At 41.6% G+C, this 13,785-nt stretch overlaps 1 protein-coding gene across 2 annotated transcripts in view; it reads right to left on the reverse strand.

Moving 5' to 3' along the window:
• Positions 1-410: 410 nt before the first annotated feature.
• Positions 411-13,785, reverse strand: part of siah1 (siah E3 ubiquitin protein ligase 1) — a 37,161-nt gene continuing 23,786 nt past the window's right edge. For both annotated transcript variants that reach the window (XM_042496501.2, XM_042496500.2), the window contains exons 3-5: positions 5,425-5,606; positions 4,988-5,284; positions 411-2,750 (exon numbers count right to left, since the gene is read on the reverse strand). In XM_042496501.2, the coding sequence (XP_042352435.1) occupies positions 2,379-2,750; positions 4,988-5,284; positions 5,425-5,606 (851 nt within the window). In that variant the 3' untranslated portion in view covers positions 411-2,378. The remainder of the gene's footprint in view (positions 2,751-4,987; positions 5,285-5,424; positions 5,607-13,785) is intronic.

Raw genomic sequence — 13,785 nt, forward strand, 5'->3', positions numbered from 1 at the left:
TCCTCCCTTCTTTTCCCCCTTAGAAACTCTTGTACTGTTCTGTAGCCAAATGTGACCTTTGACCTTTATGTGAACAGGGACAAGAGACAGTAAAAAAGTACAGATTGTCCACGCACTGAAATTTACAAGCTCGCTTAAGTTTCCATTGATGACCTACAAGGTCATCATCATGCAAAACACGTTTAGTTCTCTGTTTAGGTTTCGTCCTGCATCAAACGATCTACTTAGTTTTAGTAAAAGGTGAAATATTATATTTGTGTGTGCTCCGCCCAACACCGAAAACAGGACAGAAAGCCAAAACATGGACTTTGAGGTGAGATCGTTTCATAAAGTGAAAGTTGTGACTGAAGAAAAACGCAGCCTCAATTTGGATGAGTCTTACGATAAAAGAAAAGAGGAAAAGTCACCAGTTATGAAAAAGATAGATTTATTTAATGACAAATTTTAACAGAAAAAAAGTCAAGGAGTTGAGGGAGAGCAGCAACATTACTGAGACTCCACGTGAAGAGAAAGGGAGAGATGATTGGCTTGACCTCCCTCCCTCCTCATAGACAAAAAAAAAAAAAGGAAGACAAAGAAAAGACTTACCACACAAACAAGAGGACGGAGAGACAAATAGATGAGGAAAAACAATCCAACTCGAGGGGCAGGGGAGGGGGGGTGGACAAACCTTCAGAAGAACGACACAACTTGCTTTTTAACTACAAACACTGAAGTTTAGCCACAAGTTTTACAACTGCCTTTTAATTTCTGTTTTTAAAAGTCATTACAAAAAATGATAATTATGATAATCTCCATTTAATAATAACAATAGCAACATTGTAACGGTAGAAACTGTCCCTCATTCCTGGTTGGGTGATCAGTCAATCAGTGGTTGAGGCCGACGATGGCAGACAGAGTGACACGGAGGCAGAGAAGAAATGAAAGGAGAGCGGCGAGAGAAAGAGAGATAGGGGAGAAAATGAGCGGGCTTTTTTGCCACATGTCCATCTCGCACTCACACACACACACACACACACACACACACACACACACACACACACACACACACACACACACACACACACACACACACACACACACACACACACACACACACACACACACACATCCTCTCCCCTCTCGTACAAAAAAGACAACTAAAATAATTAAAAAGAAACAGACTTAAAAAATAAACCCCAAAAGAAAACTGACTCAACTGAAATGCAGTGTTTTTTTTCTTTCTCGTTCTGAAAAAAACAAACAAACAAACAAACAATAGACCCCTCTAATCCTCAAAAATGCTCCGACACGCACTCAACTATTACACCTGCACACACGGCCTGTGATGCAAGGAACAGGTGTGTGTTTTGTGTGTGTGAGAACTCCACTGCGGTGTCCGCTTCGTGAAAATAATCAGAAAAACAATCCAGGGCTGATGGAGCTGAGGGCCTTCTTAAATCCATACAGTATGAGAGCAGTTCTAATAACTATCAACAACGACTATTTAAAGAGCGTCCGATGCACAATCTTTAGCCTCGGTTGGACCGGATGTGGGCCAGATGTTAGGAAACCAGATGTTCGATAGACCGATCTGCGGTCCCAGACACGGCTGGGTGGTTATTGGTGCTACTGCCGTCCATGTCTGTGGGCGGCGGTTCCAATCCCAGGTGAAGATTAATACCCAAATCTGTGATACAGAACTTGTTGAGCTCTGGGTTCCAGACTGAGCTGGCTAAAGACGCCACGGTTGGAGCCCTACGAGTGTCGGTAGCGTGTGAACCGTTCAATCCAGGAGGTCTGACGTGGAATACAAACAGCAGGGGGAGCTTGTTAGCTGACTGACCGGGAGTCCGTGTTTGAAATATAGCTTCCTCAGTGTGTAGCCGCCAGGGCTGCTCAGTGACGACCGGCCTCCGGCGTCTGAGCGAAGGTCGCAGAGCTGTAGTGTCTGAAATGTCTGAGGATGACGGAGGGGGGAAGAGAAGAAAAGATCGACACTAAAATAAGAGCGGTGGGGAAAAAAATCACGAGAGTTTGACGAGCGAGTTTGACTGAACAGCTTTTCAGTTTCTGTTTGATGAGGGCGAGACTGCATGTGCGTGCAAGAGTCTCACGTATGTTTGCGTGTGTTTTTAGAAGTCTATAGCCGTCACTACACAGTTGCGTCCTTTTTATTTCATTCCTCCACTCATCCATCCATCCATTCATCCATCCCACCCCCTGGCCCTCCGCGGCTGCCCGATCAGACAGTCCAGTTCCACGTTTCAAGGGGTGAGGCAGAGAGGGGGGGTTAACGCTGTGAGGTCACAACCGATTTGACCCCCCTTTTTTTTTTCTAAAAAAAAAATGCCCCCTGACAATCTGTGACTTTTTGACCCTCTTCTCTTCAAAAGTTCTTAGCACATGGAGATGGTGACGTTGATGCCCAGGTTTCCGTTCTCGGCGAACAGCTGTGCGATGGACGTGTCGAACACCAAGCAGTCGCTGTTCATGATGGCCGTGGCGATGCCCTCGTGGATGGAGCGCGGCGTGGCCTCCCAGGTCAGGCGGCGCCGGTGCCCGTTGAGCTCCAGCCTGTAGGCGAAATTCTCGGCCTGCTTGCGAGTGCCAATGAGCTGCACGATGGCGAAGAACTGCTGATGCCCGTCGTACTTCTCCTGCTTCTCCAGCACCAGCATGAAGTGGAAACCGAAGCAGGACTGCATCATTACCCAGTCCACTGCTCCTGGGAGGTTGATGTCCGTGGCCAGGAACACAATGTCCTCCCCCTGGACAGAGAAACACACACACACACACACACACACGCGCGCGCACACACGCACACACACACAGGTCAAACAGGCTTAATCATCATTTCTAGGGGCTACGATATAAAGATCTCCATACAATTAGGAAGTGTTTGCAGACATGCATGTACATGAACACATATATACGAGTGACCTCAATATCCACCCATAGCATAGAAAAAAAAAACGGTTTGCATGTCAACAACACAAAAAAAAAATGGTCATGCTTGATCATTTTTAGTATGTTTGTTGTTGGTTTTTTGTTTGTTTGGTCGTGTCTTGTTCGGTCTCATCTAAATTCCTGTCTCCATCTACCCCCGTGTATGCACTGCCTATCGATACCCTGCTTTTTGTTGTTTTTGTCTCTCACTGATAAAAGGGGAAAAAAGAGTTTGAGAAAAACAATGTAGAACCCTTACTGTTTGTTTTGATACTTTTTTTGAAGATTTTGTTTTTGGCTTTTTGCCTTTGTTTGAAATAGGAAAGCTTAAGTTGAAGGGGGGCAGAGAGAGAGGAGGATGAGGACATAGTCTCTGTATATGGGACGTCCGCCATACCAGCGGAGCTACTGGCTGCCCCTGTTGTTATATTTATGTGCACAATTTCAAACATTTTTTTTGTCTAGAATTAGCCATCAGTGCATTGAGAACATATTTAAATGTTTTATTTATCATGTAGCATCCACATGTACAGCTTATTAAGCTCTGGCAAATGCGGCTATGTCGTCTGGCTGTGTATGAAACTGATGGAAAACGCCAACTGTTGTGATGTCTGGGGAGTCACATACTTAGGATAGTGAACATGCAGCACGACAGGCAACAGTTGTCTCTTATAAACAGAATATTACGTGCAGGAGACTGTTGGCTGGCAATTTAAAGGGGCAATCCATCATGTAGTCATAGACTTTCAGAAAGCAATCACAAGAGGCACATTCAAACTAAAATAACAAGTAAAGTTAGTGTCACCAATTCAGTTTCTGACCAAATGCCTCTCCTTCTGTTCCTGAGATATGACGTTAAGTTACGACATACAGTATGTTTGCAGAGCATTGTGATGTTACAGTTGACATTTGGGATGTTCAGTGTGACAGTGGCATCCATTTAATTAAGTAAACAAGCAACTGCGCTAACAACGGGTCGTAAATGTGCAACATTTTTTGCCAACACGAATGCCAGAGACTGTATTGTATTTAGTTTTTGTGAGCTGTTCTCAACTTCTAAGCAGAAGGTCTCGCCGCTCTCCACCTCTGTGATGCTGCATGCATGTCCACAGCTCCCTGTACCAAAGAATAGCGTCAAAGACAAAAGCACACATTCTGCAGCAAAATCTGGGGACAAAAACATCCCCAGAAGAACACTGCATCGAAAAAAACAACTGCTGAAGCAATCTACGTTGACTTAGAGTCTCGTACTGATTATTCAAATCGCTGACTTTCAAGGGGTAGCCCTAAAAGAGTGAAAATGTACAGAACAGCAGCAGATATTTCACAGACACATCTACAAATTCATGTGCTGGTCCTGTTTCTAACCATGCCCAGGACTTGATTTGCTAAGGCTTTTCCTTGATGGATTGACTCTTTCAAGTTGTTGTGAAGCTTAATTCACCCAAAACGGAAATGTGAAGTAACGCAGATTCTATCTGAGCTCCAACAGACTCATCTTTTGCTTCCACAAACTTCACCATTAGTGGCCCCAATTCATAAATTGAGGAGACGAGTCAGTGTCTGACCCACAGATGTATCAAGAAAGTCTGGCCATGGAGGCGGGGCCCCGGTCATTCCTATGGGAGCTGCTCATTGGCACATGAAGCAAAAAAAAAGCTCTTTTTCCGGGTATAAAATAACCAGATCTGCAAGCCCATGAGGTTTAAAACGACCGAGTGCGGCTGAGTGTGCCCGAGCAGGTAACTTCCGCTGGCGGAGTGACTGAAAATTTAGCCCCTCGCTAGCTTGAATGGCGGACTAAAAATTGAATCTTGCAGCTCTTTTAGACTTTTCAGATGTTATGGAGCTGGGTGGCTTAAATCGAGATAGTGAAATGAGTCGTTTTGCAGGGGTTTTCACACTCACAAAAAACTATCCACTGATTTAACGAACATCTTTTTCCCAGTTTAAGGCCCGTGGGTATCACGTGACGGACCCGGGTGGTGTAATTCCACTTTTGGCCACTATGTAAAATTTGCATCAGAGCCTGGCACACTTCCTGCGGGCTTGGTCTGACCTGCAGTGTGGTGATGGACTTGTGCTGGTGCATCAGGTGGGGCATGACAGCGTCCAGAGAGCCCTGCCACTTGCAGGAGGCGCCGGGGCAGGGGCAGGAGTACGGCCGAAATTCGCACAGCTCTTCGTGCTCCGTCTTGTCAGTGTGAGGCAGGGTGACTTCGCAGCCCGATGAGGCGTACTTGCAGGGGAAGAGGACAGAGTTAGCCACCTTCTCCATGGCCAGGTTCCTGATGGAGCCCAGGGGGCCTCGGCAGGTGGGGCAGCAAGTGAGCTTGGGCCGGCAGTTGGAGCATACCTGGAAGGGGTCAACATAAAACAAGTTAGAGTTTTCCCTCCACGTGTTGGTTGTTTTCTTAGAGGAGTTGTTATCATTGTCTCAAAATGTAACACAAGTGAGACGCTCAGTGTGTCGACTCCAGGCTGGACTGTACATACCAGGTGTCCAGACTGGCACTGCAGGATGGGGGGTAGGACATAGTCGAAGCAGACAGGGCACTCAAACAGGCTGGCCAGGTCGCTGTTAGAGGCAGTGGTGCCTGACAGGGTGGGCACGCGCTGGGAGGGGGGGCACTTGGAGGTTCCTGTGGGCAGCGCGGTGGCAGTCTGGCGACTCATTTCTGATGATGGGAGAGAGGGAGAGAGAGAAATATGGTCAATTATCTAAACCTCTCCTTACTGCACATATGCAGTTTATCCTTTATTTAACCAAGTGGAGTTCTCTCTTTTTTCGAAGAGTGACCTGACGAAGAAGGTCGCGCAAACATTGTTACAATAAACAACAAGCAGACATGTACAACTGTCACACCATAATGAGCGAGCACAACCTCCAGTTAAAATGCGACACAAAAACAGTCAAATCCAGACACAAGGACAATTTTCTAAAACAGTTTCAGTTACACTTGAGTGGCAGTCACAATGACCAAGAGTGCTATTTTCTCGATTCTTTATAATGGACTTAAATTCCCTGATCAGCTCAGATGATTTCAAGTCCTTCTGTTATTCCAAGACGAAGGGGCATCAATCAATATCTTTTTTATCAAGTTCTGTGCGACCAACATCTAGAAAATATTGTGAGTGCAGGCCATGTTGGTTTTGCCTTATAAACACGTATATACTGCGGCCTGAGCGATATGGATTTTTTGGGGCCGATGTCCTTACCGATATTAGGGAACAAAAAATTCTGATAACTGATATAACGGCTGATTAAATTTTTAAATTTTCAAAAAAATTAAGCGAGTAACTTTTTTTCCCCCCTCAAATATGGTTCAAATGCTTGTGATAAAGATATGAAGTAAAGGCAGAACATTTTAGTGTTTTACAATATTTTTATTATCAAACATCCATGAAGTAACTTTTTACTATAAACATTAATGTGGATATGACTTTTATTTTCTCATTTCTAGTTTTAACCATTGCTGGTCACAATCACTAACAAAAGCAGTTTCCAGTCTTCGATACAACAATGTGAACAAGGTTTCATCATAGGTGAGGATCACCCTTTCAATGTGTTCCCTAATGAAAAAACTTTGTGCTGCAGGAAATATAACTCCCCCTTCCTGATATGCTTTCACCAGTAGCTCTATTCAGTTTACATGATGACGTGCAGGTACACGCTGCACTAATCTGTTCTCACATCGTCAGTGAAACTCATCATGCTTCAGAGCTCTAGCAACAATAGAAGCAGAGCCACAATCTAATGTGTTTGTGTTATTGTTGGTGGCTAACCAGGCAGTTTATGGCAAACACACATTTCAGAATTAAATTCTTCCACTCTACAGGTCAGGGACTTGGGCCTCTTGAGGCTGTTGAGGCTGCGCTGGCCCTGTGCAGTTTTTAGTATGCAGTACAAATGTGTAATATCATATCTGTGTTTTACGGGTATATTAACAGTGAGAAGGTTTTTCGGCAGTTTCCAGAACAGAAGTGCTCACCATCCAATCACTGACAAATGCTACTTTAACAGAAATCTGTGAATGTTAAAAGTTTCTGCTATCAAATAACAGCATGAATTTTTCTATGATGTTCCTCAAGGTATTGGCCTCCTAAAGCAGTATTTTTGGCCATTTACTATTTTCTAATTCACAATTAACATAAAGTGATTCATACTGGGAATTGTTTTTGTACTTTTAGTATACGTTAGATGCCAGAGTGCATAAAACAGAATCAAAATAGAGCTCGTTTATTTAAAAAAAACTGGCATGCGGAGGATCCCAAGAGAGGTCCTAGGTAAGCCCCTAATGTCAAAAATCCTAGAAACATCCTAAAATCCTTGAAATGCCCTGAAATTCTAGAAGTATTCTAAAATCCTAAAAATGTCCTAAAAACATCCTAAAATCCAAGAAATGTCCTAAAATCCTTGGAACTTACAAAAATCTTTTAAGTATCCTAAAATCCTCGAAATGTGCTGAAATACTACAAACGTTCTAAAATCCTAGAAACATGTATGGGGCTGCTGTGTCTGGCCCCTGGCCCCATTATTTCTCAAAAGTGGCCCCCAAACAAAACAAGTTTAGCATCCCTGCCCTATGAACTTTCAACGCTGAAATAAGTGCCGACACAAAACGCAGTTTTTATTATATATCTATCACTAGAAAAAGTTGACACACAATGCTGAGCTGCATCAAAAATAAATCTTCAGGCTCCCTGCTTTCAGATGATGTAAAGCACTTCTTTGGGTAATGTGCTGTTGACCTGCTATCTCCCCCTAAAGATCCCGTCCCCTCTACCAAAAAAAGAGGGACGAGTAGAGGAGGTTTTAAGTATCCAATCTTCGTGATCGAAAGTGACAGTATGGTTACATTCTTCATAGAATTAGTACGTGCAAAAATGTAAAAGAAATCATACATCATATAATACCAACTAGTTTTACAGAAGCAAACAGTGGTTACCCACTTGTCTCAAACTGTAATGTGTAGTCATCCTACGACACTGAGTAATATCTGTAACCACAGTGCCTCCAACCAATGTTGACTGTTGGAGGTTTAGACACTGCTAACTGCAGACATTTAGATTTCACATGTCTATTACTGTCCCAACAACAAGTCAGCTGCACAGACTTTCTTGGTCATCGCTATATATAAAAAAGAAGCAGCAGACAGTTAAGTGAACTCAGATGTGGTGTGTGTGAAGCTGCTGTTTCCTATCGTGCTGTGCTGTTGCCTTGGTAACAGGTTTGTGGTTAAGTATGGGATGGCCTGTGGAGCGGAGAAAAGCAGAGGGTGGAGAGCAGAGTAATAAATGATGGGCAGCAGAATAGGTATGTCGTGAGGAAGGGGGGCACAGGGATTGTAGATGAAGGAAGCACAGAGGGAGGAGGAGGAGGAGGAGGAGGAGGAGGAGGAGGAGGAGGAGGAGGAATGAGACAGCAAAGTTTAGAATCATGCAAGTTACGTCATTGGTGGATAGAAAGAGCTTAAAACTTAGGAACATGTAAAAATGTGGATGAGTTAAAAGGACAACGGAGGAGGAGAAAAAAGGAGTGAAAAAATAAGCAAAGAGTGGACACAGGGGTGTGGGTGTGGAGATAAAAAAGGGAGAGAAGGACAGGAGGATAAAGATGTTTCACATATCAGGTCTTTGCTTGGCGGTACAGGGCTTTGGGTGGGATGACTGTGCATGCCTGTGTCCCCACCTTCTCCACTATACCTGGCATGCTTTTTATATCGCTGCCCACAGACAGATGCAGCGCAGGGAGACCCAGAACAGAGAGGAGAAAATGTGGAGAGAGGAGAGGATAGTTTGTGTGGGAGGTAAAGACAAAAGAGGAGAGCCAGGTGGTGAGACGGCACTGCAATATGTACACAGACAGTACAACAGCTGGGAAATTAACGCCCACCGCTGAAATGCTGCCAAAGCTTTCGTAACAGCTGCTCAATTTGGATAACCTATAAGCTAATTTAATCATTAAAAGGTGTTTAATAGAAAATGCAGCAGCAGCCAGGGAGTGATGATAGGTGGTATTGACACGTGTTTCAGGATCTTTGTGGTTTAAGGTATAGTTTGGATCTTTTAAAGTGGGATGGGAGAGTACTTGAATAGTACTTGAATAGTCATGTATTAAGTATGTTGAGGTCAGTCGGCACGTCTCCAGTTTGGAGAAGCGAAAAGAGTGCCAACACAGAAGCTAAGCAATGTACTACTGTAGATTGGAGCAGCAGCAAAACTAGGGGTCGACCGTTATTGTTTTTTCAGGGCCGATACTGATGCTGATTATTAGTACTTAATGAGATCGATAACCGATAACTGGAATCAACACGCATTTACAATAAAAATAAAAATATTTCTCAAAATTTTGGAATACAACAAACTCAAACAAAAAACTTAAATGCCTTTAGCAAATGTTTCATCAAAACTGAAGCTTTCAATATAAAATACAGCATGTGTCAAAAATAGCTCCCTGAGGTTTTACAAAGTAAAAGTTCATCCCATGCTGACACTTTCTTTGCATGTTTGTGTTATTGTGTCTTTGTTGAGTCTAAATTTATGCTGTGTTGTACATTGCTTATACCCCTTTCCCACCAAAATTAGCGTGTGCACGTGGGTTTTACAAACACCAGTAAACCTGCTAAAAAATAGGCTGTAGGCTCCTTTCCTATTGCCTGTGAAGCAGAGCTGTGTACACAGCTTTGCAACATACGCATAACCACTTCTGTGTGTGTGGGTGTGGTTTTATTTTGGTGTGTCCGTGTGACGTCACGAGCGGACTGCAGAACAGATAAACAGTGGAGAGCAGCGTGTACAGAGGTCTGTGACAGGTCTGTGGTTACTTCTCTTTATATATCTCTTACTTATTCAGTCTCTTTGTCAAACTTGGTGTAGACTAATTTGAATCAATGTTTTAACACTGCTTAGGAGAAGAGGTTAGGGTATTAGTGGCGGTGCATTTGTTGCATCTAGTTTCTAAAATTAGCGAGTCCGAGTCATCCGAGTCTCTCTTTTTTTTTTTTCTTTTGACCTCTTTTTGATGATTTGCTGATGAATACTTCAACGATTACCAATTAAACATTAAAAAAAAATTAAAACTTCTCTGGTTAATTTCAGTTTTCTAAACACACCACTATAAAGCCAGCAGCTTTTGTTAAATTTCAGTGATGTCCTGTTGATATTTTTGACCACCCACAGAGGGATTTCAGTTCACCCAATAACCACAAATATCGAGTGCATCAGGATTTTTTCTATGTCATCACTACTTGCACAAGCTTCCCTTTAACGTCCAGCTTGGTAAATGGCAGCTCCAACCACTTCTGAGAGCATCTGTTAGGGTAAAGCCTTTCTGCATGCACATATGCACCCGCATGCCAACCGCAGAGGTATAAACTGGACCTAATGAGAGGCCGTATTAGCTTGCTGTAACTGAGTGTGCCCGCTTGTAAACACATCTGCTGTGGTGGAGATAATGCCTAAGCAGCTATTTATAGAACGTCTTAGCTGGCTAGCATGCTAATAGCAATGCTAGAAGCAGTGGGATCGAATTAGCTCAGGACACTGAGCTAGGCCAAGGCCAGGGTCACAGTCAGCTAGCATGCAAGACTGAAATAACTAAGACAGAGTAGCTCCATATAGGCAGTTACTAACTTGGCAAATCCAGTTGGGAAACAATGCTATGATCAGAATTGGGGGCAAAGAGTCTTGGCAGTCTTGTCTTATTGCAGTTGGGTAGCTTTATGAGAGATGTATAAATCATGAGTATTTATATATTCATAGTATCTATATCAAAATGGGTCTATAGATGCCTTTTTTGTTTCGGTTGTGCACAGATACAGCCAAATGGAAACTTGCATCGTGTTTTTTTAAACATTTTTGAAGCAAGCTCATTAGCTAACTTGCTTTATTTGTCTCACAAACTCAGCATTAAATATTATACATATATATATATACATATTTACACTCAACATATCCAACATATCCAGTTAACATGGAGGCTGTGTTAAAACTTAGACATTAAACACTGCCTCGGTTCAGTAAACAGACACTGCAAGCATGCACTTCAATGTATAGTGTATGTCCTTCTGTAGTGAAGTGTTAGGAACATAATTTTAACGTTTTGATACCTGAGAAAATTGGCTTGTTTTCTGTAAAAAAAAAAAAAAAAGAGTAACTTAATAAGGCCTCCAACGTAGCAGGAAATTAAGAGAAAAATTAAAAAATATGCTTTTTTCCCCTCTTTTTTTCCTGTTGCATAATTTTCAGATACTTTCTGATCATTTTACTCAGTTTACTTGACATTGCTTGCCAAGCTGCTCATTATGTTTTCTCCAGGTTCTGGAAATCAAACCAATTTTCTCAGCTGTAAGAGGTTTAAATGTTTGTTAAAGGCGTCTGAATGCAGCAGAAAAAAATGGCTCAGATGTTAATGGGTGAATGAATACTTCCTTCATTTGGAAAAATATTTACAAAAAATAAAAAAAACAAGCCTTGATAAGGACTCAACTAGTGTTTTTTGTCAGAGTGGAGGCTAACTGCTAGCTGTGTCTGTGTGAAACACTGCAGTGTCATGTTTTGAAATGTGTGACCACTCGAGATGACAAGTATGAGTGGATGTCAGAGAGAAATGGATCAATCTGCCACTCCGGACCGTGATAATACTTGAAGGTTACCTTTGGTATTTTTCAACCGGAACAACCTGTTTTCTCATGGGTTTTTTGTGTTTAAGTGACTTACAGGAACAGCAATTTCTTAAAATTAAGCTTGAAAGAGCTACAAGGCTGGAGCCAGCAGCTAAGAAACAGGTTGCAATTTAATCCACTGTATATGCACTAAAAGTGCTTGTTTTTCTCACTGACAGGCTCCGATTATTGTTATTACAGGAGTCTGACAACATTATAGAAATTATGCTTTTTGTTAGAGAGCACGGTCTTTGTGTTGAACCAGAAACAGTCTCCATTTAAATAAGCACAATTTAATTTTTTGTACAGAAGCAGCATATTTTCACTCTCTAACTGGTGAATTAAGGGTTTATTTTAGCCAAACCAGAGTTGGTCATTGTTGGAATAGTGGACAGACGAACCAAGACAGCTTGCGTGAGTTTTGTTTTGTTTCTGTCGACTTTGAATAAAGTATCTTTCACAGAGACACAAAACTTTTTACTGAAAGGGAGTCTGGCTTGCTTGAGGATAGCAGTTTTGAGGCCGTTTCTGTTTAATCAAAAACAATCTTTATCTTCATCTCTGTAGGGATCCTTTCCATAATGTTGTCAGACACTAACAAAAACAATCAGTCTGTCGATGGTGGAAAAAAGCAATTTAGTGAATGTACATGGCGTTGCATAATTGCACTGTTGCTCAATACTGGGCCAAGAATTGCTGTTCCCATAAGTCATTTAGACACAAAAACAAGCGAACAGGGCCCAGGTATAATAATAATTTTTTTTAAAAAGTTACCCTTTAATTATAACAGAGGAGATGATTAATCTCCTCTTTATTAGGTGAAAGTAGCCTAGAAAAGATGAATGGGTTAAACTAAAATCAAGATGAAGAATAGTGACTGCAGCTCAGCCAGTGGAATTACTTTATGGCTAAACATACTTCACTGAAATAGATCAACACTGGACCTCAACCAGGAGGCCAGGAAAGGGGGCAAGTTTTGCAGTCTCAGAGCTGAGAAACTTTTGCCAAACCAGAACAGTATGAGTGAATTAATGTGCTGTTTTGATTCAACTATGAGAGTTTCATCTGTTTGGATAAAACATCAACTTCTGATTTGAATTCTGCGGGATCATCGGTCACTGATCTTCACTGGTGCATAGTAATGCTTGAAAAAGCCAGCTCGGTTGTGATTGATGTGATTAACACATCGCTTCTGATTGGCTGAGCTATACACACACTTTTGGATTCTGGCACGCAAAATGACACCAGTGACGGACCTGGTGATCGTATTATGGCTTTAAGAACATTAAAAACATGTTACATCCACTTTAAGAAGGACATGCTGAATTCTTTTCTTCGTGGTTCAACCCTTTAACAACTGGACTGACATCAACTTTCCTGTGCTGCATTTAGACGCCTTTCGTAAGCATTCAGACCTCTGAAACCTGAGGAAATTGGTTTGATTTCTTTTGAAAACATCAGAAAAAAATGCAAATTGCAAGTAAACAGTCAAAGTAACAAGTCAATTACCTGAAAATTAGCTGGGAAGGATTATTAGATGTTATCCAAACACAAGGGAAAATGCCCACAAAACGCTATTTATCAATCTTATGATTATATTTTTAAAGTTATGATACAGAAGAAGATATTTTAAGCACTTTTAAAGGAAATTGTCATGTTTGTTTTACAAACTTCTTTTGTCTTATTTTCGGGTCATTTTCTTTTAACTTCCGACTAAATTATTACAGTTTTTTTGGCAATTTGTTCTGAAGTTGTTCATTGCCTTCCTCCCAAGTTTTTAAAAGGAATCAAACCAATTTATTCAGGTTTCAAAGGGTTAACCCTTTAACACCTGAATTGACATCAGTTTTCCTGTGCTGCGTTTAGATGCCTTTCATAAGCGTTTAAACACTTGGAGCCTGAGGTAATTGGTTTGATTTCTTTTGAGGGGAAAAAAGTAATGAGCAACTAGGCAAGAAATGTCCTATAAATTACACAAAAAATATTGGTGAAAAAAAAATCAACAGGGAAATCACCTGACAATTAGCTGTCTATCACACACTGATATTATTAAAAAATAGAGAAAAAATTCCAGAAAACTACATTAAATTTTTTTTTAATCATGTTGTTACTTTCAGATAATTGTCACTAATTTCTTGCAAATTTTTGGGCCACTTCATACTAACTTATTTGTCACCTTCTTTCCATGTTT

The sequence above is a fragment of the Plectropomus leopardus genome, chromosome 7 (assembly GCF_026936395.1).
Source record: "Plectropomus leopardus strain MGB_pleo_1.0 chromosome 7, ASM2693639v1, whole genome shotgun sequence".
Lineage (NCBI taxonomy): Eukaryota > Metazoa > Chordata > Actinopteri > Perciformes > Serranidae > Plectropomus > Plectropomus leopardus.